The 27,447-nt window shown below is 49.5% G+C and overlaps 1 protein-coding gene across 2 annotated transcripts in view; it reads right to left on the bottom strand.

The window, feature by feature from the left end:
* Window positions 1-27,447, bottom strand: part of ANK1 (ankyrin 1) — a 218,031-nt gene that overhangs the window by 44,275 nt on the left and 146,309 nt on the right. The window contains exons 6-28 of one of the 2 annotated variants that reach the window (XM_042934750.1): window positions 26,663-26,848; window positions 25,509-25,607; window positions 24,709-24,807; window positions 24,316-24,414; window positions 20,671-20,868; window positions 19,178-19,276; window positions 18,673-18,771; window positions 18,063-18,161; window positions 16,338-16,535; window positions 15,682-15,780; window positions 15,093-15,194; window positions 14,526-14,570; window positions 11,229-11,426; window positions 8,863-8,961; window positions 8,641-8,739; window positions 8,299-8,397; window positions 7,079-7,171; window positions 6,572-6,644; window positions 5,492-5,515; window positions 4,530-4,623; window positions 3,006-3,084; window positions 907-1,004; window positions 582-806 (exon numbers count right to left, since the gene is read on the bottom strand). In XM_042934750.1, coding sequence (XP_042790684.1) covers window positions 582-806; window positions 907-1,004; window positions 3,006-3,084; window positions 4,530-4,623; window positions 5,492-5,515; window positions 6,572-6,644; window positions 7,079-7,171; window positions 8,299-8,397; window positions 8,641-8,739; window positions 8,863-8,961; window positions 11,229-11,426; window positions 14,526-14,570; window positions 15,093-15,194; window positions 15,682-15,780; window positions 16,338-16,535; window positions 18,063-18,161; window positions 18,673-18,771; window positions 19,178-19,276; window positions 20,671-20,868; window positions 24,316-24,414; window positions 24,709-24,807; window positions 25,509-25,607; window positions 26,663-26,848 — 2,603 coding nt within the window. The remainder of the gene's footprint in view (window positions 1-581; window positions 807-906; window positions 1,005-3,005; window positions 3,085-4,529; window positions 4,624-5,491; window positions 5,516-6,571; window positions 6,645-7,078; window positions 7,172-8,298; window positions 8,398-8,640; window positions 8,740-8,862; window positions 8,962-11,228; window positions 11,427-14,525; window positions 14,571-15,092; window positions 15,195-15,681; window positions 15,781-16,337; window positions 16,536-18,062; window positions 18,162-18,672; window positions 18,772-19,177; window positions 19,277-20,670; window positions 20,869-24,315; window positions 24,415-24,708; window positions 24,808-25,508; window positions 25,608-26,662; window positions 26,849-27,447) is intronic. The other variant, XM_042934751.1, reaches the window with a different exon arrangement.

The raw sequence follows: 27,447 nt of genomic DNA, 5'->3' as shown, positions 1-27,447 counted from the left end.
AAAAAGGAAAATCAACACAAAAGCACTCTGCAGGCTGCTTTCCAGGGGTGGATGGAAGCTCAGAGGTGGGGACAGGCAGGGGACAAAGGCAAGAAGGCCGGGCCTCCCTGGACACACCTGTCCCAACAAAGCTCAGGTAGAACCCCACTCTGCTTCAGTCTCAAGCCCACTAATCTTGTCCTTGGGGGCAATGCTGTAGGGCTGTCTTTTAGAAATACCATTTTAAAGCTTAAATAATTCAGCCCTTGAAGGCCCCAAGGTAGCCAGCCCAGTCTTTTCAGTCCCCTTCTCTAGTATCATACAAGATTTGAGAGGAGTAAGCTCCACCCTGGGGCTGTGGACTCCTTAGTGTATCTGGGAGACAGGGACTAAAAGTTCCTGGTTCTGTTACTCTGTCAGGACAGCAGACAAACAAGATTGCATGGGGCTCTGGGACTTGGCATTTCCTCTTCCCTGTGGCTGGGGTGGTTCTGGGTAGTTGCTGCTGAGGTGGCAGCGATGGACCATCAGGGGCAGAGGTAGGGGCAGGGGCAGAGGCAGGTAAAGGACACGTGTCGCATCCCATGTGAGTGACTTCTCACCTTAAGAACTGGGCCCCAGCGGGTCCCAGCGCGATGATCCTGCTGGCAAGGCCCTCCTCCTCGGCCAGTGGGGGCGGCGTGCTCAGCTTCTGGGGCTTGACCAGGCGGCAGGTGATACGAGTAGGGGCGGCACATGTCCGGGGCGGGATCACCACCCTCAGGCCATTGTGACGGCTCCCCCTCATGGAGCCTCCCCGGGCATCCACCATGAAGCTCACCAAAAACCTAAGGCACAGGCAGATCCATGTTGGGCTTCTATACGCCTTCTCTGAGACAGGGAGAGTGAGACTCACGCCCATAACCCGTGAGTCACGGGGTCACTCACCCTGTGTGGACGGGGCTGGCCACTGGGCTGATGTTGTCTGAGGTCTCTGTGGCCGGGCTGCTGGGGATGAGTGAGTCTTCATCATACTCCTTAGATGCCTGAGGAGGAGAGAAAGACCAATTGTCCCAGCACTTCCTGGGCCACAGGAGCTAGTCTTGGCCAGGTTGGTGTCGTTCTGGGCTGGGGAGGCTCAGGAGCGTCTTGTTGCCAGAAAGCAAGTGACCCAAATCCTGCACACTCACTACTGACCCTTTCTGGACAAGGCTTTTCTGGAGTCTAAAAGGAGGCATAGACTTCTTCCTACCATCATGGCTGCTCCTTGGCTCCTTTTAGGTCCAACATCCACCGCACAAACTGCAGACCTACCCGCTCTTTCCTCCAGCCCTTCTCCAGTGTGAAACCTCTGCTCTAGGGAGCTCAGTTTTCGCAGACTTGGTACTGGAACCCTGCACCATCACCTACTAGCTGCTTAGCTCTGGGCCAGCGACTCGTCCTGCGGGTATCTGAGGTACAGGAGGTGAACGGGGCACACCCTAACCTTGGGGGACTTCCTTCCTCATCTGCAAAAGGGATGGTCCTTGCCCCTCAATGACACTATAGCTGCAGAGCCATGGGGCTGCCTCCCATGGGGCGTTGCATATCACAAGCACTCATGAAAGCCAGCAGGGTCTGAATCTGGGTTTACTCCCAAGTCCCCTCTTGCTCCCATGGGTCCTGACACCCCTGTCCTTCTCCTTCACTGGCCTGCTCCACCCACCGTCACACCTTGCCTCCTACATAAAGCTTTCCCACTACTCTAATCCAGAAGGCTTCGCACAGCATGATCTGGCATGGGGGACATTGATTCTTTCCGCAATCTGTGAGAACTGGCTTCACATATCTGAGCCCACCCTTCCCAGCTGGCCCATCTGCTCTTAGGGGTCAGGCTTGGGTCTCACAGTCCTCCTACAGGGCTCACAGTAAGAACCCAGGAATGCCCACTGTCTTGAGTGCATGACTTAAGCAAGGAGCTGAAGAGAATGGGTTGGTCAAGGAACAACAGGACACAGGTTGACGCGGTGACTTTCTCATTGTTGTTGGCAGCATCCAGGGAATATGCCACATCTGTACCAGGACCATATTTCACCATATCTCCCAAAGGCCTCCCAGTGAGTGACTCCAGTATCACAGCACTAGCATGGATGGCTAATTGGACAACTTCACAGCTGGCTTGTCCCTGCATGCCACCCTTGGGGTCCAGGGCTATGGCTGCTGCTTTCAGACATCTAGCCCTTTGGTGGCAGAGGAAAAGACCAGCCTTAGCTGGAAAACAGGCCAGGCCCAGTTCAGTTATCAGGCCTCAGGGCAATCATTTCCAACCTGCAAACATCACACTGCTTTTTATCCTAGAAAATCTCATTCCCTTGGTGGCGGTAGTGGTGGTGGGGGAGGGGGGTGCCAGATAGCATAAAATTAAATTAAGGAGAATTAACTTGTTTGAAACCATCCCACCATTTTTTGGGACAAATTCAGATGGCACCCAGGGAAGCCACAAAATAGGGGACTATGATGAGCAAGAGTACCGCCTGGGAACAGCTCTCTCTGACATCCTTTTCTGTGTTGGTATTTTAACTTCTTGATAATCCCTTGAGGAAGGGGAGGCAGAAACTGTCCCCATCTCTAACGGATGTGAAATAAAGGAGTTCGGTGACTGGGCCCGCAGCTCAACCTCAGCTCCCTCTCCAGCACTGTGACCCACTGTCCCGGGCACGCAGAGAGCCTGTGCACAGGGAGTGTGGCCATGAGGACATGGACTTTGGAGCCAGAATTTCTGGCGTCAGGTCTCAGTCTCATTTGTGACTGGACGGACTAGCATAATGGTATTTCACACACCCTTGGGCTCTCTGAGACTTGTATCATTAATATCTGGGATAATAAGAACTCTAGCAGCACAGGGGACTGCAAAGTACATGTGGAAGCCTGGATTGAAGGGCTTGGTAAATGCTACAGGCATTTAATTCTTAGTTCCTATCATACTGTGGATCATTTCAAAACCATCGTTGTCCCAGGGGTACCCACTCTCTGCAGATGGGAACAAAAAAACAAAAGGTGCTTCTTACCTGTTCTGGCTCCTCAGATCTAATCAACACTGTCTCAGGTGTGACACATGGGATCCTGGGGATGGCTGGAGATTCCACCCTAGACACCCAGAACATGGGGAAATCAGAGGGATGATCCTTCTAAATAGCCCCTGGCTGCCATGGGAGGCCTAATGAAACACCTCCGTACCCCCATAATAACCTAACCTACCTGCCCCCCTTGCCACAACCCGACATGCACATCACACAAGCAATACAACTCAGCGTCACACACTGACCAGCCTCTTCCCCTCACCTCAAAGCCTTTCCTCGGGTCCAGCTGTCCTTCACAAGCCAGGTGAAGGGGCTGCCTCCCACATGAAGCCTTCCCTCACACTTACCACCCACTTCTCAGCCTCGGAGCCCTTGTTGATCGGATCCTCGCTCTGGCCTTAACATCTTATCCTGTACTGCTCTGTGACCTCTTGGGGTGTGTGTGTGTGTGTGTGTGTGTGTGTGTGTGTGTGTTTTAATTTTTTTAAATGTTTATGTATCTTTGAGACAGAGATACAGAGAGAGACATAGAGAGTATGAGGTGGGGAGGGGCAGAGAGAGAGAGAGAGAGAGAGAGAGAGAGAGAGAGAGACATAGAAGGGAGACATAGAATCTGAAACAGGCTCCAGGCTCTGAGTTGTCAGCACAGAGCCCTACGCGGGGCTCAAACTCAGGAACGATGAGATCATGACCTGAGCCAAAGTTGGATGCTAACTGACTGAGCCACCCAGGCACCCCCTGGAGTGTGTTTTGATCCCACCAAATAAATTGGTAGGTTCTTTATGAGGGGCCAAGTCTTGTACTTCTTTCTAACTGATATGCAGTAAATAGTAATGATTTTGAGTTTGGAGATTCATATCTTATACAGTGAATACTCACTGGTGAAATACCCTTGGGCCTTCACTTCCTGCTGTTCCACTGCCCTGTTTTGAATGAGCCCTGGGACTAAGATGGCACATGTTTGTCTTTTCAGAAACCCTGAGGACTAGGTGTTTCTACAAAGTTGTCACGTTTAGATTTATTCACCAAATCTCTCTGTGTGCTGATGTACCCACATGGGAATAATTCACAGCACCCCAAGGTGGTGGGGGGAGGAATGTGTTGCAGGCAGACACAAACCCTTTGTGGGTTTCTCTAAGGTGCCGTGCTGGCAGACAGCCATGGTCAGTGCATGAGCTCAGCTTGGCAACAGTTGTTAATGTGAATCTTCCTCAGTGGACTTTTCTGGTGAGAAGCTGGGAGTGCAGGAGAGGGAGGGGCTGTGAGGAGGAGACAGAGAGGGAGCAGGGACACTGGCAGAGGCAGAGAGAGGCCCCTGTGACCCCGCCTGGCGGTCAGGGGACAGGGCTCACTGATCCTAAAGTACCGGGCCCACAGTCCAGCCAACCAGCACTCTCTCCCTGTCCGCAGCACACGCTCTGCCTGGCCTTCTTGTGACTTTTCCCTGCTGGGGAACCCCTCCACCCTGAGCTCCGGGCCCGCCTGCCCATCCACGGTGTGCACGCTCCTTACACTTGGTCTAGCTTCGGCACAAAATCCAGCAGCTCCTTCTCTTCATCGATATCCCTGGAATCCTGTTTCTCAGCCTTGGAGACGAGTTCTTCCCCTGAAACCACACAAGTCTACATGAGTGACAGGATGGAGGTTTCCTCTTTCTATTTAAGAAGTGCTTTCCTGCTCCTCCTCTCAATGCTGGCCCCCGAGGGGCAGAGCAAGGCCCTTGCTGCTCCAAGGGGACCACTAACAATGTCTTGGGCCAGCCCCATTCCGTTCCTCCAGCCCGGTGGCACAGAGCAAGCCAGCCAGCTCCCAACAGCTTAGTCTATACCAGCCTTTGCAGAAGACAAAAAATACAGCCAGAAGAGACTTCTTTGGCCTGAACAAGCTCCACTTCAAAACAGCTCTTGCTGGGGACACAGACGCCAAAGAAAAGAGTTATTTCTGTCCTTTGCCACACCACACACTATGGAAGAGTAAACTATAATGGGACTGAGCCCATTCATTTTGAAGGGCTCTAGCGTTTTTTTATAATCATTGCAGCTGAAACCTTATTATTTCCTAAGTCCATTACAAAGTGGTTCAAACTGTCTGCAGCCCCGACTGCCTCTTTGTTTCTCTTTCCTTGCTTGAACCGAGCGGGAGCCCTCGACCTTGCGGTGTCATTTACTGTCACTTAGCAGTGAGCATCCTGGCTCTGTGATCTGGAGCTGACAGAATGGAATAACAACAGCTCATGCAGTTATGATCACAAACACAGTGGCATGGGCACAGACACGGAAATGGACGGGCAGGAGCTACCTGCCCAGGCGTGGATCTTATGGGTGTAAATCTCCTGTTACAGTGAAGCTCCTGGCTCCAGATTGTTAGCCATTGGAGGAGGGTGGAAAGCAGGAATGGATTAGTGAGAGCTGGGATTGCTTAGGGTGAAATGCACTCGTGAGAAAGGACCACAGGGAACAGAAAGTGTTTCATACCCATGATAGTTATATGAGCAGTTCCTGGAAAGCAAAGAAGAGCCAAGTTTAAGAAAGGGCAGGATAAATTTAAAGAAAAAAACCAAACACTTATTTAGGGGCACCTGGGTGGCTCAGTCGGTTGAGCATCTGACTTAGGCTCAGGTCATGTTCTCACAGCTCGTGAGTTTGAGCCCCACATTGGGCTCTGTGCTGACAGCTCAGAGCCTGGAGCCTGCTTCCGATTCTGTGTCTTCCTCTCTCTCTGCCCCTAACCCACTCGCATTCTGTCTCTGTCTCTCTCAAAAATAAATAAACATTAAAAAATATTAAAAAAAAAAAAAAAAAAGAAAGGGCAGGACTGAAGTCAGTTAATGCAAGAGGCATATTATTAACGGGGACACAAAGGAGCTTTAATCACCTCGCTGACATGGTTAAGACACCAGGGACTAGAGAGATAATCCAGACCAATCCCGTGATTTTACATCACAAGGGCTCCCCTCAGACCTAAGTGAGGAGATAGGCTTATGTGGGGCAGGAAATATACTACAAACACTCCCTGGCTCACAGAAGTTGAAACTATAGTGATTTCATAATAATGGTTGCACCCCAAAACTTACTGACCCACTATGTGGTCAGAAGAGTAGCTTAATTAAAAAAAAAATTCTTACAGATTTTAAATAAACAGCTTGTTATTTGTTCAAAGCACAGGAAAGTATCAGGCAGAATTTTATTGCAGTTCTCAACAGCTCTGAGAGTTGATCTGAGTAGATCATACTCCATGTATAATGGACAGACACACATATATTTAGGAAAGTTCAAGGCATTTTGTATTTTAACTCTGAGACGTAGGTTTTTTTCCTGTTCCTAAAATTACACTAAAGGAATATTTTTGATAATGGAAAACATCATTAAAAAGCAGTTCTCTCTGACTTTGATACAGCCCCGCAGAACACGTGTGTGCATGTGTGTGTCTGTGTGCAAGAAGGGCCCTTGAATGCACTATGGCAGGTGCCAGGAGGCACCCAGGGACAGAGGGCTCCCAGGTGTGCTCCCTTCGGACTGACTTTCCCCAGACTTTTTGTTAATCCCAGACGTTACCTTCATCTTCAGAGACATCCAGGATCTCATCTACCGTCTCAGGGAAACTCAACCGGTGCTTGTCACTGGCTAACTAAAAGAAAAAGCAGAGAATTCAACTCAAATAGAACAGTAGGCCCTTTCACAGATTCAGCAGGAAGGAGGTGGGAAAGAAGGTTTGTCTTAAAGGAAGAGAATCAAAGCTGAGAGGCCCTTCCGCCTGAAAGCTGTCTGGCAAGGGGATAAACAGGAAATGCCAGCTTCCTATTGCCATGTCTCCGCCCCCCACCCAGCTTGCTATTTGCCCCCTTAGGTCTGGGCACAGCCCTAACTCTTTTCACCACTAGGTGGCAGTACAACTCCGCCTGATAGAGGAGAACACCCTCTTCCTGTGGCCCCAGCCGGCCACGGGTGCTGTGCTTCCTATCCCGTCCCAGAATGTGCTCCTCTTCCCATAGTAACCCATAGGGGCGCCCTGTCAGGCTGTGTGTATCTGGAGTGGATGGTGCAGCAGAGAAGCCGACATACCACAAAACTGGTTTCATCCGTGACAACCTTGAGCACGTCTGTTACAGAGATGTAGCCTAAGCGCTTGGCTATTGCCAGAGGTGTGGTTCCATTCTGGGAAAATTAGCAGAGACAGAGTGAGATCAGATAAGGGAATGGCATCTGGGGGGAAAGCACTGCCCCCTTTATGTAGACCAAGCTCACATTCTAATTGTTTAGAAGAGTGTAGGTGGGCACACTGCACCTCAGAGCCCAGAGCAAGACCCCCGCACACTTGTGAGCCCAGACAGGTGTTAGGAACAATGCTTGCAAAGATGGGGTACGGGAGAGAGAAGGGCAGTGATACTTTAAGTCTGTAGCACCGAATGTGGGAGTTTTGAAATGAGAACAGGGGAAATCTTGCCAGGACAAGTCAAGAACTGCCAAGAGGGAACCAAACCAACTGGAAGGAATGGGTCAGGAAGGCACCATATGCAATTTTGGAAGAGGAAAGTGGAGGGCAGTGCTGCTCACAACACCAGTTCTTTGGGTATCCGTGACTGAGTGCTAAAATAATCAAAATAATGTATACATACTTCAGTTAACTGTTTAGGCCAATTAGAAATCACAAATCACCACCAGAAACAGGGGAGGGGCATATTTTCTACTCTGAAGAGACAGAGCTAAGTGGAAGTAGAGTGATATTGAGGCTTTATTTTCTTTTAAGTTCTCCAGTCCCAGGGATGTGTTCTGGGCCCCATACACATTCAGCTCCAACCAGTTATAGGTTTAGCAGCCACATCTACAAAGGTCCAGATGCCTTCAGAGCTGGAAGCAGCCATGGAGAAAATCTAGGAAAACCTGCCCATCGTCAAATGAGGAAGCCCCTACTCAGGATTGAGCATATTGCTCAAGACAACCCCGAAGCCCTGAAACATCATGAACCACCCAAGACATTTGGTTTTGCTACTTGTGCTATTACTAAAAGTGGCGTCACACATGCACAGAGAGAGTTTCAACAGCACTATTTAAACGAAGGTAAAGAGGGAGGGTAAATGATATTTAGAGGATAACCTAGAGTTCACCAGAAAGAGAAATCAATCACAGCACCCATGCCCTGGGCTACTGACACAGCTGTGACTTTATGGTCCAGGCCCCGGATGTGCAGCAAGGGTAGACCGAGCCTCTGTGGTGAATAGGGGTCTCACGGGACTGCCCATCGGGACCACTTCTCCAAAATTGGGAAACTGGTGGGTACTTACCGAGCTGACCTCGTTTGGGGAAGCACCATTTTTGAGAAGCAGTGTCACGATGTCTGTATGTCCCTGTTGGGCCGCCTGGTGCAAGGGACTGTATCCTTGCTGTAAAGCAAGGTAACATTTTGGCAGGATTAACTAGCTATGAGAGAGAGAGAACTGCCCACATATTATAGAGCCTGGCTTCTATGTGCAAGACAAAAAAGGCATTTTCCCCATTTCCGCCTCTAGGGTCAAAGCTTAAAATTGTGGCACAGCCCCAAGTGCCCCAGGGTTAACTCTGACTGCACCCTAATTTGGCACCTAAGAAGTGATAGTATAGAAGTCAGCTCTCAAGTGTTCCTGTACCTTCGTCTTGGCATTGACGTCTGCCTGGTGCTGTAGCAGAAACTTTACCAGCTTGATATTTCCATAATGACTGGCCACGTGGAGTGGGGTATAACCCATCTGAAAAGCAAGAGGTGAGAATGGGTAAGCAGCAGGGCTTCGGGGCAGGGCTAGGGGTGCACATAGGGGAGAAGGGTGGGGAAGCCCACATGGGCAGAAACACAAACTAACTGCCTGCCTTACCCGGGTGGTGGCATCCACCATGACACCGTGTTTGATCAGCACATCTGCCACTGGAACGTGGCCTTCTTGTGCTACCAGATGGAGGGGGGTGAGTCCGCTCTGGAAGGAAACAGAAGTTCATCATCTTGTAGCCAATAAAGATTTTCAAGCCACAGAGAAAGAGCACTGGGGTTTGGGAGCCCAACCTAGCTGTGTAGCCACCGAACAGGTGTGTGACCTTGGACAAAGCTCTTCCAGCTCTGGGCCTCTATCCTTATCTGAAAAATGAGGTGGCTTAACTAAAGTAGAGGTTAACAATGTTTTCTGCTAAGGGCCAGATGGTCAGTATTTTAGGCTTATGTCTCTGTCACAGCTTCCCAACTCTGTCAGTTATAGTGAGAAAGCAACTATGGCCAACATGGAAACAAACGGACATGGCTGTGTTCCAATAAAACTTAATTTACACCAACAAGTGGTGGGCCGGTTTTGGCCCATGGGCCGTAGTTTGCTGACCTGTGAACTAGAGAAACTTTATGGAACTTTCCACTTATAACATTCCCTATTTCCATAATTTGGGACAAGCTTCAGAGTCCTTATCTAGACCTATCTAGACCCTAAACCTATCTGGTTTCCTTATCTGGAAAATAGGGGTTATCACTGACATATCTTGAGGGCAAAGTAAGGTTGAGATAACACTGATGAAAACATGCTGGAAAGCATGACGTGCCACTTCAGTGTAGCATGTTATTAGCACCTCACAGCCCGTGCCGCACTGTCGAAGGATGGATGATCCTACAGGGACCGAAAGCACCATATTCTTGGAGTTCTCAGCACAGCTTTCTCAGGACAGTGATGCGCTGGAGGGGTCATCCCATATGCGCACACTCACACAAAAATGCCAGGAAAGTCTTCTCTCCCCTCTCCCCTACTCAATATGCTTTGCTAACTGTGGGACCCACAGAGCTGTGATTCCTCTGCAGCCAGAGGCAGGGGGGCAGGGCCTGTCCCCTCTCCAGGGACTCCACTTGTCCTCCTCTGCCTTCTGCACTTCCCAGCAGGCTGCCCAGAGGCCCAGGAGCAGTAACCCTCCCAGCAAGGCCTGAGCAGGTGGGCGGGTGGGGCGGTGGCGAGTACAGGCTGTGACATGGAGAGGTCCTACGTCCGTCACAAGCCTCCAGGCGCTCGCCTGATTCTTAGGATAACACAGTAATTTGCCCCGTGTAGTGCCATGTGGATGAGTGAGGATGACTCCAGTACTGAGAATCGCCACCACCCTATGGCTCCTCACAGAGCCTGCTTGAAATGGCACAAGGCAGAAACCAAGAATCCACTCAGTATAATGGTCCTGCCCTAACAGGTCCCTCCTGGGGATCACTTGTCCACACCTGTGCAAAAAAGAACCAATGGATCTTTTAACAAATCTGTTTATCCTTAAAATGCTTGCCTTTCTGAAACTGTTCCTTTATCATCTAAAGGAGTGGCTCTTTGTATTGATTTCACTATATGAAACATCCAGAATATGCAAATTCAGAGACCGTAGATTAGTGATTGCCGGGGACTGAGATATTTGGGGGAAATGGGAAGTGGCCACTAATAGGTATAAGGCTTCTTTTGGGGTGATGAGAATGTTCTGGAAATTAGATAGTGGTGATGGTGGCCCAATTCTGTACATATACTAAAAACCACTGAATAGTACAGTTCAAAAGGCTGAATTTTATTGTATGTAAATTGTATTTCAATAAAACTACGATTTTTAAAAAATAAGTGATTCTTGGTCTTTCTTGGGTCATGTGTTCCTTTGAGAAGCTCCTTTGAGAACTACGAAGACTTCACCTAGAAATACACTCATATGCCCATCCTCTCAAAATGCTGTCTACAATCTTGGAAGGACCCAGATTCTTCCACCAATAGCCTGGATGGAGAACTGCTAGTTTAACGTACGGGTGGGCATTTAAAAATATTCTCCCACAGAAAACGAATGTTTAGTACCAAATTACTTACTACATTCCTGAATGTAGACACTGGCCTATATTTGGGAAAGTGTACTGTGGATTTTAATATTGATCTTTTTGCAGATTCTTGAGTTAATCTATCTAGAAAAGGCTTTGGTGTCAGGGAGGCTCAGGGTCATGCAACCCTGGGAACAAGCAACTTTTCTGAATCTGTTTATTCATTTATAAAACTGAGATAAAACCTACACAGGGCTGTGGCAAGGATTACATGCTCATGCATGGGCACGTGCACACACACACACACACACACAGACACACACCTAAACTCAGTGCCTGAGCACCCAGCAAGTACTCCATATTCAGAAAGAATATCTACGTAGTTACCACTAAAACATTACCGCGACTACAGGGTAAATCTGGAGAAGCCATATTTACCTTGTTCCCCAGATTGCCATTGGCTTGTTTCGAAAGTAGCAGAGCCACCATCTCTGCATGACCCTCTTGGGCGGCCAGGTGAAGGGGTGTCACACCTTGCACCGACTCTGCATTTGCTGACCCCCCATACTGCAGCAGGCTGCGGGCCACCTCAATCTGGTTCTGCTTGGCAGCAATGTGCAGAGGGGTGTAGCCATTCTGAAACAGAAGAAGCCACCCGGAGCCCGGTTACAAGAATGCTGAGTTGACAATATGAACACATGCCTTAGATTTTAAATCCTCTGAGGGAGAGTTAGGCCAGGTTCTTGGCCTGCCGGACACTCAGCGACACTCAGGGAGCAGAGCTGGTGTCACCAAGGAGAGTGATTTAAGTCAACAAACAAACCAACCAAATCCCTTTGATTTGGAGCCCCCCCACCCCCACCCCCAGCCAGCATGACAAAGTGCTCTGCTGGAGGTGCTCTGTCACCACAAAAGCCAGCAGCTCGCAGAAGAACTAGAAAGCTAGGTAAATAAATGAAAGGCTCCTGTCTGTTACCCCCACCCTCCCCGGGCTTGTGGGCTGAGGCAGGGGGTGGAAGAAGGGTCAAGCCCAGCAAGGAACTTGTGGACAGTGAGGCAAGTCCTCTTTCCACGTGAACTAGCTGTGTGACTGGGGGCAAGATATTCAATGTCTGTGAGACATCCTTTTATATTTTTTGAAGCCGTTTAAAGTGGATAATAACATCTAACTTGTTCTTTTCTCACAGCTGTTGGATGGAGCAAGTGCCTTATCCTGCTGCAGACAGCTGACAGCCTACTTTGGTCATCACTGTTAGAAACCACTTTCACCTACATTATCCTTTGTACAGCAAACAAGGCAGGCATTTTTATTATTGTCTCATTTTGTGGCTTAAAGAAGTTAATTCTCGTCAAGGTTAAGGGCCTTATCTAATGTCACCTAGTAAATGAACAACAGATAACCCAAGCTGGCCTTCAGACTCCAGATCCCAGGTCCTTTCATCTGGAACATTGCTTCTCAAACCACAGTGTGTACACAAAGCACTCAGGATCTTGTTAAAATGTGTACTCTGACTCAGAAGTTCTTGGCAGGCCCCAAATTCTGCATTTCTAACAAGTTTCCAGATGATGCTGATGCTGCTGGTCCAGGGACCACACTTTGAGTAGCAAGGCCTCCACACATTCAGGACTAAAAGAGATGCCAGGCCTCAGGGCCTCTGAGCAGGACCCATGACTTCCTAGCACATGCCCGCCAGTCCCGGAGCAGATGGCATAAGACATACGGTTTCCCCACCTTGGCCAGCATTCCTCTGTCTCTCCCAGAGATCTGAACCTCCCCGCCAGCCACTGCCTTACTGTGGAAACCAACATTTCTGATTCTGCCAGGATCACTGATCAGGAAAAGGAAAGAGGAAAAAAGGGGGCTGACAATATAGTAACATTCCAGGGTCCTAACATTGGAGGACAAGGAAAGAGCCATTAGGAAGGTGGATATCGTGGGGAAAATGAGAAGTTGTAATTTACCCAGAGAATTAAATTGAATAAAAAGATTCAATTCAATTGAATAATTATGTAAGATAATTCACTTCTGGGTTCCTTTTTAAAAAAATATGTTATGAGAATACATCCGCTTTAGGTTGTGTTCCCACAACAAGATCAACACTTTGATTATAATATTAATTAAACGAAACTCTTTTTGTGTTGTGTCAACAGAAAGCAAAGAAAGAGGTGTGGTTTGCTAGATGGAGCTTGGGATCTGGAGCCATCCCACAGGAGATGGCTCTCTGTAAGGAGAGCCTCAGAGAACATCTGCTTCTCAGTGCCGTCCCCAGGATGGGTGGGATGACCTAACTGAGCACCCAGCCAGGGCCCGGGCCATAGCAGGTATTCACAGCAGGAAAGCAACGATTATTAGGAATTCCAATAGGTAAAGGACAGTAACAGGGAAGTCAAAGTATACTCATGGCAGTCTAATCAGGAGTACGGGTCACCTGGGCAGCTGGGCACATCCATACTGGCAAACACAGCACCCTGTCCTCGCAAAGGGCACATGTACTTTGGCAGCAACTCAGGCCAGGTGATCCCTGGTTCAACCCGACGTACAAGGGCAGCTGGCAGTCTCGGAACAGAGACTACCCCTCTGGGCTTCCCAGAAAGCAGGACTAAGGGGGATGAATTACCTTCTGTAGGTGACAAGGACAAGGGGCAGCTAGGTGGAGTGTTTAGGGAGGGGTATGTGCTATGGAAAGGTCTTTTTTTCCCAAGGAAATGAGCTCATCCAAAAGAATGCACACTGGAGAGAAATCTGCCTAAATGTTAAAACAACATTAGCATCAAAATGAGAAGGGGGAGGGTTTGGTTTGGGTGCAGAGAGATTTGCATGTGAAATTCTACAAAATTGCCAGACTACTTGGGAAACTATTTTTTGCCATGGAAACAAACCCCATCTGTACAAGGTTTGTGCTTGGATAAGGCTCTCTTTAAATACCATGAACCTGGCTCCAATTTCTTTTATATAAGGAGGGGAGTGAGGAGGCGGGGAGTCCAGCTTTTTATTTTTAGAGGCAGGAGTAAGTCACATCTTAGCGGGGCCGCATGCTCTGTCTGCACAGTGACGTGGGCTCGCTACAACAGCGGCAGGGACAGGAGCCCAAGGAGACAGAGGTGTCTGGGAGACGCTGTGTCTCCAGGGAAGGGAGGCTGTAAAATTCAGATGAGCATCCATTCTGAGGAGGGAAGACAAACTGAGGCCTGCACGGATTTTCCCGGACTCGGCTCTGTTCCCGCTGCAGTCAGCAGGTGTCAGCTATAATCACACACCAACCCGCCCTGGTGGCTCCCTCTGCCGTGGCTCCCTCCACCGTGGCAGCGCTGAGCCTCCTGCCGCGTGGCTGAGCATCGGGGCGGGGCGTGCTCTCTCAGAAACGGTCCTGTTTTCCGAGTCCTGGCTGCCCTATCAGTGAGCAACCTGATAGGTTTGTTTGTCCTTTGTAGCAGAGCCCTGCCCCTCCCCCCACTCATCTCCCCTCCTCCCCTGCGTGGCCATCAGCCCCCTCCCCTCACAGACAAACACTGTGCACCCCCTGGTCCCACACCAGGCAGCCTGTCCCCGAAAATGATCCTCACTTCCAGCTTTATCCCTCCACCTTGCACTGCCTGCCCCCACCCCCAGTCTGATCTTACATAAGCGAGCTCAGCTTCCCTCACTTGGTTCCCTCGAGAGGCCGTGAACCTGCCACTCTGAGCAGCATGTTTCAGGGGCCGGCACTCTGGACTTATGTCCACCATGTAACATACCTGGGTGTGCCTTGTTAAAACACCACCATCTCCAAGTCTGAACTCCTGAGAGAAATACATTTGGGGGTGACTATTCACGTCCGAAACAGGTCCCTTCCTTCAAGGTTATGACAGCTTCACCCTCAGCCCTAAATATTTTGCCAGGTGTGGCCATTGTGCTGCCAGCACCAAATGGAGTGAGAACCTGACAAGGCTCACCGCTCCTGGAGATTCCTGGACATGCTGACTTGTGACCACCAGCTGACAAAACTCAGTTGACACACAGCACTTTGGGGAACACATTTGTTGTGTAAAACGAATCCCACCTCTGTGAGGGAACCTGTGGCTGAGAAGTGTTACCCATTTTCCACCCCACTCCTGATCTCCAAATAGTAGCAATTACCGCAGGTAACATTTGTGTAAGTGAGGTGAGATTTCAGAGGTAAAAATAAAAGCAAAACACGAAAACCCTCCAGCTGCTCCTGGAACAGCCCTTCCTGAAGGAGAGGCAGGCAGCCTGCCTTCTAGAGGCCCAGGCTCTGAGGTCTGGGGCCAGGGCTCCCAGTATATGGACCCAGGCAGGCTTACCCAAGCGGGGCTGTGTGGGGAGCCGCCCCGGGGAAGCAGCAGCCTGACGATGTCCAGGTGGTTGTGATGGACGGCCACGTGCAGAGGGGTCAAGCCATTCTGCTGGGGGCAAGATGGACAAAGAGAACAGCCTTCACTCAACTGGCTTTCTACTAGTGATCCCTTTAGCTACAAGAGGTGCCATTTTGGGATGTGTATCACTTCTTTTACAGAGTTACAATCTGGTTAAAAGGTCATTCCAAAGCCAGTCTTGATCTGAAGTCACCCGAGAGCATAACCAGTCAGACCCGGGGCTACCCCTCCCTCCCTCCTACCCTCCCCCCGTTCCTGCAGGGCCTGGTGGACAGTACAATTAACGCACTCGCTCAGAGGAGGCCACCAGGTTTTCCTGAGGGGACAAGGCCTTTGTCAGAAAGACAGTCTTTCCAAAACCCCTTCCCCCAAGATGGTGGCCCATTCAAAAGATGGACACAATAGGCATGGGTAAGAGAGGTCATTCCCAAGTAGCAAAGTTTATCCTTTGCTCTGGCCTCTCAGGTGAGAGAGGGGCGGGGGGGGGGGGGGGCGCGGTGGTGGAGTTCAAACTCACTTTTCCAGCAGCATTTGGATGTGCGTCCCGTTCCAGCAGCACCTCGGCCACCCTAACCTTCCCATACTTGGCAGCCACATGGAGAGGGGTAAATCCTTTCTGAGGAGAAACACAGGCTGTCCGAACCAGGGGGCATCAGAGCTGTCTCCCCCCCACCCTCCAGAGAAAGGGCCCATGGCAAAGGAGGTATCCTGCCTTAACTGGAAACGCTGATCAAATAAAGGACAGAGCAATTTCTGATCCTTTCAAGAGGCCAAGGCCCCAGAAATTAGCAGGCTTCCTCTGATTGCACCTGCACCTCTCGTGATGGAGCATAAAACCACCTTGTACTGTTATTCGACTACTAGCAAGTTGAGGGCAGGGGTTGAGCCTTAGCCCTTCTTGTATTCCAGAACCAGATTTGTCCAGACCAAACAGCTATTTCATGATAAAGGGATGAAGGCTGGGTGGGTGGATGAGAAACTACAGTTTACCACCTTTCTGGGGAAGGATGACACATCAGGCTCACAGATGGCAGCCAGGCTGGGGGTGCTGGTCCTCCCGTCTGCTTTCAGCATCATCAAGGCAACACAGAGGAACAGGAGGGAACGCCCAGCCCACGCCCCAGGCCCGCTGTAGCCAGCTGCCTCCAGAGAACAGGAGGAGGAAGGCTGTACCTTGGTCATGCATGCCTGGGATGCTTCCTTTTCCAGGAGGGCCAGGACCGTCTCCACATGGCCCTCTCGGGCTGCAATGTGCAGGGGGGTGTGCCCAGCGGTCGTGGCCAGGTTGGGATTGGCGTTATTTTCCAGCAGGAGCTTCACCATGTTTGTGTGGCCAATGCGAGCTGCACAGTGAAGTGGGGTCTGGTCATCCTGGAACCCAAAGTGAAACCAAAGAACAGGGAAGTCTTCTTAATCCAACTTCTCACTTTACAGAGAAGGAAGGTGAGACTCAGAGGGGGTAAGTGACTTTCTCAAGGCCACACAGCTAGTATGATGAAGAGCTGGGATTCAAATCAAGTCTCTGAGTTACAGAAATAAATATGCTCTCTTGTGGACTCCTCACAACTACCCTTCAACTTAGCTGTTATTTCTATTGAATTGCCCAAAGGCTCAGCCTTCCCATCTGTAAAATGGGAACAGTAATATCTACCTCTTGGGCTATGGCGAGGATCAAGCAGGTAGTGCCTAGAAAATGTTTTGCACAGTGTTTGGCACAAAACACGCACTCAGTATGTTGTATTTGTTCTTACCGTCTTCCAAGTCATGTCTGAGTGGATGTTTGCCTTTCTGTTTGAAAGGGGTCATGGGAAAGTCTAAATGGCTGAAGGGGAAAGATGACTTTCTTTTCCCACCCCTGTTCCTCCTCCTCCCCTGATACTGAAGGGGTTCAAGGGTGAGGTCTCTGTGCTCTTGGGCCCATTTGGGAGACTCCTCGTGTGGCCCAAGCACAAACCACTGTTCCAACTGTAAACACAGCTGCTGTCTTCTGGGATGTAGGCAAGCCCCATCTCGGTCAAAGCCAATCACCTTGCAAATTCAGTAGCAATTCTTTCTCTCATTCAGCTGATTCTTTGAGAATACCTTTTACAACAAGGAGGAATCTTCCATTTTTAGATCAAGTAATTCGGACTGATTCTTATTGGCAACATAGTCTCCAAAAAGTTGCTTCTCGGGGTGCCTGGGTGGTTCAGTCGGTTAAGTGTCCGACTTCAGCTCAGGTCATGATCTCATGGTTTGGGAGAGTTTGAGTTGGGCTCTGCGCTGACAGCTTGGAGCCTGGAGCCTGATTCAAATTCTGTGTCTCCCTCTCTCTCTGCCCCTCCCCCACTTGTGCGCTCTCTCTCTCTCTCTCTCTCTCTCTCTCTCTCAAAATTAAATAAGTAAACATTTTTAAAAAGTTGTTTCTTTTCTTACGCCACAACTGTCACCAACATGAAACTCTTTCAGCCCAAAAAACTCTGCAACCTAGCCATGTTCTTTAGACTTTCATTATCCTAAAGAAACATAGATCTGGTTCAGTCGGTTGAGAGTCTGATTCTTGATTTCAGCTCAGGTCATGATCTCACAGTTTGTGGGATCGAGCTCCATGTCGGGCTCTGTGTGTAGACCCTGCTTGGGATTCTCTCTCCCTCTCTCTCTGCTCCTCCATGCACTCCCTCTCTTTCTCTCTCTCAAAATAAATAAATAAACATTTTTTTAAAAAGAAAAAGAAACATAGGTCTGGTCTTCTCAGAACCCCTGCAAAGCAGAATCTGAGCAGTTAGCACAGACAATGTGGGAATGACAAGGAGTCTTTGTGCCACAAGCAGTACAGCCAGGCCTCTAACAAGGATGGATTTCTCTTCAATGCGCTTGAATTACTTACATTCCAGAATCCTTCCCACCTCCAAAACTCACCTTGGCCTTGGCATTGACTTTGGCTTTGTTCTGGAGCAAATATTTGGCCACTTCCGTGTGCCCGGCTCTGGCTGCCATGTGCAGTGGGGTCTCCACTTTCTGTAAAATAACAGAGTTATAGAAATGTTCATACGTGCTGAGTTTCCAAAAGGACACATGCACGGTTCCAAAATGACAGCCTGGAGTAACTTGGTGGCCTTTTGTCCAAAGGTGGAGTTGCCCCAGCAAGCAGCTCCGTTGGCCTTTAGCCTGCTGATGACTGGTATCTGTGTGTGTGTGTGTGTGTGTATGTATGTGTATGTGTGTTTTCTAGGTATAATTGAAGGTAAACCCCAGAGCTAATGAATGTTAAAAATTATAAATGTATTTCCAGATAACACAGAAGTTCCCAAATTACTGCCTAACATAAAATTCCTAGGACTTACAGATGTGTGATAAATTTAATTGGGAACGCATCAATATACACACATGTTCTTCCCAAATCTAAAGTCTCTCCTATTCTGAGAATTCTAGCTCTGTTCCCAGAGAGGAGATCTTAGGATCACTAGCTAAGCTCCTCTCTGAGCTCTCGGTCCAGAGGAAAGAACCCTTGCCCTCCCCATGGGCTTACCACGTTGGAGACGTTGGGTGATGCCCCCCGCTGCAAGAGGTTCTTCACGATGGGCAGGTGCCCCATGAAGGAGGCCACATGGAGAGGTGTCAAGCCAGACTGGAACACACAAGAGAGGAATGAGAACAGAGGAGCCTTTTCTGCTCCTACAAAGAAGAGAGCCAGATGAATCTAATGCTTTCTTGCTTCTAGGTGCTCCAGAATGGTTTTCCAAGAAAGGGGAGTTAAATGAGATGGGTTTGCTTCCAGGAAAATGACTGGCAGAAGAAAAAATCACTGCAGGGTCATTCTGTCTGCTTTACAACTCAAAAAAAAAAAAAAATTGTATCTGATCTTGGAAAGGTCCCTGAAATTCTACACATGTTCTCTTATTTGGTCACCCAACTGATCCCTTCAAGAAGCCCAGGCTTGAACACACATGTGGCTAAGAACAACGAGTCTCAAGACAGCTTCTGGATGAAGACCAGGGGCAGAGACCATGTGCCCATCTGCAGAATTCTCCTACCTCGGTGACAGCATCAATGGAAGCTCCCGTCTTCAGCAGCAGCTCCATGACACGGATGTGGTTCTTCTTGCAGGCGATATGCAAGGGGGTAAAGCCATTCTGCAGCCCCGCACATAGGGAGACAGACAAGCAGGAACTTACAACACTGGCCCAAGGAGCACCCAGACCACCCATCAGTGATTCCCAGTGGCCGGACCATCAGTGACTGTGAACCACGCAAGAGGCAGGCGTCTCTCGCCTTCTGCACCATGTATGTTCCTGAACAAGTTGTCTATCAACCCTTTTAAAAATTTTAATCATATTTTTGAATGCACAAAAAGAGCCTGCTGTTTAACGTTTCCTTAAGGGGAGACTGACAATAAAGAGTACTTTTGTGAAACAAATCATGTTCCCTCTCCCCTGAAACCACCAATCATTTTTAGTAAAGTGGATCTCCATATAGCAACTCTGCTGTAGATGTAAATTCCACAAGGGCATGGATTTTTATTGTTTGTTTTTGTTTGTTTTTTTCAGTGCTTTATTCTATTAGGCAGTGGTTCTCAAAGTGAGGGGAGGGGAGGGGACTTTGTCCCACCCACCCCAGGGACACTTGGCAACATCTAGAGACACTGCTGTTGTCACAACCAGAGGAGGAGGATATTAACATGTAGAGGGTGGGGGCCAAGGACACTGCCAAACATCCTACCAGGCACAAGCCAGTCCCCCACAACAAGGAATATCAGACCCAGAATGTCAATAGTGCTGAAACACAGAAATCCCCCAAGTACCCCCAAATAGTCCCTGGCATGTGGTAAAAGCTCCGTGACAGCTTTCTGAATGAATGAAGGGGCCATCCTTGTCAGACTGGAAGCTCTCCTGCCTTCTAAATTCTCCCCTCTGGGAGTGGGCAGAGAGGACATGGTGGTCAAGGCCATGCTCTGTGCAGAGTTCTGGCCCCACCAGATCCCTGATGCTGTGTCCTCAAAGTGCCAGGCCTGGGGAAAGAGGAAGAGGAGCCATAGTCCCAGGGGACAATTGGCTTTAGGCGAGAACTTTCACCAGCACTGTGAAAACTCTAAGTCCGTCAGCAGAGGAAGGATGTTTAGCTCAGCCCATTGCACTCACCCCGCCAAAGCAGGCAGTCTATAGGCAGTCTATTCCTCAGCATTGGGCTGTCTCAGATGGAGTGGCTCCCCCAACCCACATACATACCACGGACACGGCTTCTTAGCCAGATCTCCGGGGCTCAAACCCACCCCTGACCTCAGCCCGTCACCAGGGCCATGGTCATCAGGGTGCAGAAGGCGATACCCAGCTGAATGTGGCAGGGAGTGTGGGGGTTACCATCCTGCCTCCTGGGCCCTAGAAGGCACTGCCACTATCCAGACCCCAAATCTCAGGGGTACCTCCAGGCACCAACAGGTGCCCTTCTCACCAAGCTCAGCCACACAGTTCAGTCCCACCTGCCTCAGCCTTTGACCCTCTGGCACCCTCTCCAATAGCCTCCCACTCACCAGGGCTCTGGAATTTGGTTTGGCTCCTTTATCCAAAAGGACCTTGGCTACTCTGTGATGGCCGCAGTGGGCTGCCACATGGAGTGGGGTCAGGTGGTCCAGGGTGATGTCGTCTATCTCCGCGTTGTATTGCAACAGAAGTCGGACACAGTCAAGGTGGTCTCCCTGAGCCGCCATGTGAATTGGAGACAGGCCATTCTGGGAGAAGAGGGAAGAGAAGCAGTTGTAAAGGAAATGAACACAGAAATTCAAGGAGATAATTCCAACCTCATTCCTACTTCTTCCCTACACGATGCTTCCAGGCAGCTCCTAAGTGAGTTTGGTTCACTCTGGCCCCTGTGGTCATGCTGGTCTCTGACTACACTCTCCTTTCTACCTCATCAAATCCTCCAAGCCAGCTCCAGCCAGGCCCACCTCTCCCAGGAAGCCTTCCTTGACCACCCTAGACTTCTGTGGGCTTTTCTTACCTGTCACTCAGACCTTACTCATAGATTTGCTGAATTGTATCTATAACTAACTTACCAGGTGTGTGTATCTTCACTCCTTACTTATCAGCCTCTTAAGACCAGTGACTATGCTTCATATCTCTCATATGCCCCACAATCCTCATATATGCATGTAACACACATAGTGATCCTTAATTCAGGTGGTTAGGAACGAATGAATGAATGAATGAATGAGCACAACATGGAACTCGCATCTAAATCCCTCTGTTCTTTGCCCCTAACAAATCTGTATCACTTAAAAAACTTTGTTAAAGACTCTCATGGTTTCTTAGGTGGCAATCTATTTTAAAAAACATTAAAGACAGAGGAGCCTCTTCACTCATTCATTCACAGATTAATTCAACAAATATTTATTAAGGGATTAATGAGCACCAGGTATGGGTTAAGCGCCAAGGAAACAAAAGAGAACAGATATAATCCCTGGCCTAAAGAATTTTATAGTCTGTCAGGTAAAAGAGTGGAAACAGATACATTGTTGCTGTTCAGTGTGGTAACATCAGGAAAGGCAAGATCAAAGCACAGAGGTCCACAGCAGGGAGGATGGGGAGAGACGGCTTTCAGGAGGAGGTGGTCCTGAGCTAGGACTTGGCCAGGAAGACAAAAGGGGAAGAATCTGCCAGCGAAGGGAGCAGTGTGTGCTATACCACAGAGGCAGCCATCCTTGGGGAACTCAGGGAGCTCAATGCAGTTAAATCCCAAAGGAGGGCAAAGTGTGATGGGGGCTTGGAGCTGGGTGGGGGGCAGGCAGGAGTTGGATCATGACAATCCATGAGCTCAGGAGCTGGGATGTGAGCTCTAAGAAGAGGATTTTCAGCAAGGGAGATACACAATCAGGCTGCAGGACAGCTTGTATTTGTGTACTAGGTTGCCCTGTGTCACCTCAAAATCCACATGTTGGTGGCGCCAGGGTGGCTCAGTTGGTTGAATGGCCAACTCTTGATTTCAGCTCAGGTCATGATATCACATTTGTGAGATTGAGTTCTGTGTTGGACCCTGTGCTGAGCATGGAATCGGCTTGGGATTCTCTCTCTCTCTCTCTCTCAAAACAAATAAACTGAAAGAAAGAAAGAAAGAAAGAAAGAAAGAAAGAAAGAAAGAAAGAAAGAAAGAAAAGAAAAGAAAAGAAAAGAAAAGAAAAGAAAAGAAAAGAAAAGAAAAGAAAAGAAAAGAAAAGAAAAGAAAAGAAAAGAAAAATCCACATGTTGAAGTCCTAACCCCAGGAGCTCAGAACATGATCTTATTTGGAAATTGGGTCATTGCAGATGTAGTTAGTTAAGATGAGGTCGTTAGTGTGGGCCCTGATCCAGTATGACTGGTGTCCTCCTAAAAGGGGGAAATTTGCACACAGCCCCTCACACAGAGAGAGAATGCCTCTGAAGGCAGAGATCAGGGCAATGCATCTACAAGCCAAGGAATGCCAAAGACTGTGAGCAACCACGGGAAACCAGGAGACAGGCCTGGAACAGATTCCCCTTCACAGCTCCCAAAGGTACCAGCCCTGCTGACACTGATCTCAGATTTCCAGCCTCCAGAACTGTCAGGCGATGGGCCTCTGTTGTTCAGGCCACCTAGCGTGTGGCACTTTGTGACAGCAAACCAACACAGCTCGTTGCCACTTATTGAGTTTTACGGAGGTCCTAACTTATTTCCCAGTTGAAGAGTCGGAAGTTCTCAGTGAAGAATTTTCATGACTGCCTTTTTAAGCCCCATCCCCATAATCTGGGTAATATAAAATCATTACCAACTTAGGAACCTTTATGTAAGTTTAAACACAGGACCCCTGTGGGAAAACGCTGAGAATTTCCTGATCTGACAACAGAAGGTAGCAGTTCTACCTTCACTTATCCGAGGATTTTTACTTTTATATTATCTCATGTGATCATCCCAACGACTCTAGAGACGGGTAGAGCTCTACAGATGAGGAAACAGAGGCAGAGACAGAGTAAGGGACACACTCAAAGTCACACAGCAACTCAGCCGTGGATGGAGGTTTAAATGAGAAATAAACTGGCTTAGGAGAGGATACATCCTGCCTCACCCCCAGCCCCCGACCAATCACACACGGACACACACAAAGCCAGCTTGGTGCTGTGAGTCATGACCCAAATTACAGGTAGCTGTGTAGAAAGACTCCCATGATGATCTGTCACGGAACGGACGGCTTTCATGGTTATGGGCTATCTGCAACTGCCCACACAAGACCTCTGGGGAGGCTGTGAATGGGCCTGGTTTCTCCCTTGTTCTATTCTCACACCCTTCCAAATTCACCCCAACGAAGTGGGCAGAAGGCCTAGGGGAGGTGTAAGCAGTACGAGGTGGTCTGACAGCTTTAGCCCCAGGAAGACTCAGGAGCTGAAGGAGGGGCCTTTGCTCTGGCCCTTCATGGACCTTGAGAGGAGCTATTCTGTTTTCTTTTTTAACTTCACTTCAGTCTGGCCCAGGCTCTAAAGACTTCTTGGGGTGCTTAGAGTCTGTCTTTTCTTGGAGCCAAGATAAAAGACACAAGGGTTAATCTAGAGCTGTAGCAGGCAAATGACAGTCCGTGGGTCAAATGTGGTCTGCTGCCTGTCTTTGTAAATAAAGTTTTATTGGAACATGACTGCTAGTTTGCATATTATCCATGGCTGCTTTCCTACAACAATGGCGGAGTGGAATCATTGCAACAGAGATCATGGCTTGCAAAGTCTATCTGGCCCTTTAGGGAAAAAGTTTGCCGTGCCTGAGATAGATAATAGTTAGAGCTATACTGGGGCTCCTGGGTGGCTCAGTCACTTAAGCGTCCGATTCTTGATTTCGGCTCAGGTTATGATCTCAACAGTTGTGAGTTCCACCCCCACATCGGGCTCTGTGCTGGTGATGTGGAGCGTGCTTGGGATTCCCTCTGTCTTTCCCCCCTGCCCCTCCCTGGCTCATGCTTTCTCTCTCAAAAATAAAATCAAATAAACATTAAAAAAATAATTAGAGCTATACTGAGTGTCTCCTGTGTGACAGGGATCAGGGTACACATCACACATCACTGGTTCTGCGAGTAGTATTAGCATCTCTGTTTTTCAGAAGTGGGATTTGATCCTGGGTCCCCCTGACCTGGACCCCTGGGGAAAAGATGTTCCTCACAGGAGGGAAGCAGGGAAGCACAAACCTTGGTTTTAGCTTGGATGGGTGCCCCGTGGTCCAGCAGGATCTCTGAGATTCGCACGTGCCCATTCCGAGCTGCACAGTGGAGAGGTGTCAATTCATCCTTTAAAAGACAGGGTCCAAAAGAGAAAGCCCCAAAGGCACCTATCAGAGCCACTGGAGGGAAGACTGCCCGCAGTATCACTGCAGCCACAGAAGCGGGGATGCTTCCTGGAAGACCACCTCAACTTCAGCACATCTCACTATGTCTCCTGCTGCATCCTGGCTCCCACTGCGAGCTAGTCCAGGATGATGGAGGCCCATCACTAGCTGGTCCCTGAGAGCCACCACTCCAGCTGTGGCTCTGGAAGGCAGAACTCCCTCCCTGGGCCTTGCCACGGAGCTCGCTGGCACCCACCTTGGTCCTTGTTTCTATCTGGGCCCCGCGGTCTAGCAGGAGCCGCACCATGATCACGTTCCCCCTGCGGGAGGCGATGTGCAGTGGCGTGATGCCGTTCTGGAAGGGAGGAACAGGAACCAGTGAGGGTTTGGCACCTCCCCCTCCAATGCCGCTGCTATGCTCCCCACTCCCCCTGGCTCCCAGCCTCAGCCTGACAGCGGCAGCAACATAAGAGGCCACGCTAAGCCTACCATTAGTCCATTTCTCACTAAGAAAGGTTTCAAAATCTATGAGGATGTGACAGCATGGTGGTTAATCTCACCAATCTGACCGAGCCATGTCTCCCAGAGTCATCGTAACAGATTGGAAGAAAGCCCTGCCCTCCAGGCTTGCCACCTCGAGAATGGGCAAACAGAAACTGATATGCAGGTGATCAGAAACCCATCCATGAGGGGCACCTGGGTGACTCAGTGGGTTAAGCGTCCGACTCTGGATTTCAGCTCAGGTCCTGATCTCACAGTTTGTGAGATCAAGCCGTGCAATGGGCTCCGTGCTGACAGTGGGGAGCTTGCCTGGGATCCTCTGTCTCTCCCCCTCTCTGCCTCTCTTTCTCTCTCAAAAATAAATAAATAAACGTTAAAAAAAAAAAAAAAAAGAAACCCATCAATGAGCAGCCTCAATAAACACCAGGCGGTCCCACCCATGGTCACTTGTGCCATAAGGAGGAAATTCATGGTGTTAAAGCAAGAGGCAGAAGCCCAGAGGCCAGACAAGCCCAAACCCCTGGCCTGAGTGCGGGGTCTGCCAGAGCACCTTACCTGTGGCGTGAAGTTGACACTGGCGCCCCTGTTGAGGAGTAGCTGGGCCACGTTGAGGTTCTCGTAGTGAGCTGCGATGTGGAGGGGGGTGAATCCCGTCTGAAGCACGACAGAGGGGGAAACAACTTGTCACAAGCCTCGCACTGTCATTTTCCATCTCAGAATCAGCACAGGGATTCTGGAAATGTTGGCAGGGCCAGAGGACCCGATGTGGAAAGATTTTGACTGATGAGAAGATTTGCTGAAGGGATCAAGGAATGCTTTCTGGCAAGTCATATTCAAAGCTAGGTCCTACCTCTGAGGGACCCACGTTCTTTGTACTGTGGTTCACATGGACAAACCATGCACTAGCATGACCTCCAACTCTGCAGGGCCCACTCATGTGAATGGTTATTTACAAAGCGATTTGAATGAATGAATGAAAAGTGCTTTGGGGTCCACGATCTGAGCTCTAGAGATTGTTTCAGCCCTCTAAAGGGGTGTTGTGACTCAGCTGCTGGCCAAAGGCAGCCCTTGGACCCTTCCGGGTCATTGTCATTATTCTGTCCTATAACCTGAGACCATGCCTAATCTGGTCAGCAGTTTTCAGACAAAACTCAGCGACCGTGGGCTGGAGGGACCGTGTGAATAGCTCAGTGCAATCCACTCCCACTGCAAGAGAAGTAATTAACTTATAGATAGTGGATCAGTAGTGCCTCAAAACATCAGACAGCTAGCTGTCCAGGCCCCTGGGGAGCCCTCCCAGTCCTCATCTCCCCATGTGGGGACACTTCCCTTCCTCCACTAGGGGCCAACCAGGAAAAGAGGGGTATAATTCTAGAACACCACCCGCTAGATTCTCAAGTTTCACTCCGGCCAGAGACCCAAGCTGCCCTGGACACTCCTCTGGATGACCTAGAGCAACAAGAGCCATTCCTGCTCCACACCAAGCATATCTCTCCTGGTGTTCACCAGGGGTTTAAAGTGAGGCTGTCCACTGTAACTCCTACGGGTCCCAGCAGGAATCTGAAGGCCCTGTGGGAGCTGGTGTTCAGTGTGCATGGCTGGTACCACCCCTGGCCTCGGCTCATTCTTGGGGAGCCTCTGTAACCCATACGGCTCCGTGGTCCAGGTACTAGCCTTCTCCTGGTCCTCCTGGGCCTGGCTGCCCTCACCTTGGAAAGCACGTCCGGGTTGGGGTCATTCTGCAGAAGCACCGCAGCTGTCCGGGTGTCATCATTACGGGCTGCGATGTGCAGGGCAGGGAGGCGCACCTTGCCCTTTGTCCCGTAGTTGATGAGGTGTGCCACCACGTTCTCATGGCCCTGCTGTAGAGCCACGGCTAGAGGAGTGAAGCCGTCCTGGCCAGAGGAAAGGAGGAAAGATGCATTTGCTCTGACCGTATCTGACCACTTGCTGTCCTCAAGCCAGGACCCACGCTTTCACACCTCAGGGCTCTTGCTCATGACGGGCCCTCAGCCTGAAACGACTTTCTTACAACTCAAAGCCCTCTTCATCTGTCAAGCTCAGTTTAAATGCCACCTGGTCCCTAAAGCCTTTCTTGGCCCCACTTTCTTTCTCCGTAATCCCACAGAGCCTACAGCCACTAATTTTCCTTTGTAACTCGCTCCCAGTCTCACTGCGTGCTCTGAGGGCTTTTCACTGCCCTCTGTTTCTCTGCCTACCCTTTCTGTCACCCGATCCACTGGTGCCAGGCCAGTGCCTTCAACATGGCAGAAGATCACTCATTTATTCATTTCATGAGTATTATTAACACCTACCAAATGCTAGAAACTATGCCAGGCACTGAGGATTTGATTGTGAGCTACTGTCATTAATCCCCTCAGTTGTGTGCTAAGGGGAACAGGACCCCGTGGACTGGCAAAGCAGAATGAGAACAAAGTCATGTAATTGTTGGCTCTATCTAGTTCAATTTCATCACTTCATCAATGACAAAACT

Source organism: Panthera leo, chromosome B1, assembly GCF_018350215.1.
Source record: "Panthera leo isolate Ple1 chromosome B1, P.leo_Ple1_pat1.1, whole genome shotgun sequence".
Taxonomy (NCBI): domain Eukaryota; kingdom Metazoa; phylum Chordata; class Mammalia; order Carnivora; family Felidae; genus Panthera; species Panthera leo.
This window is presented reverse-complemented; position numbering and strand designations above follow the sequence as displayed.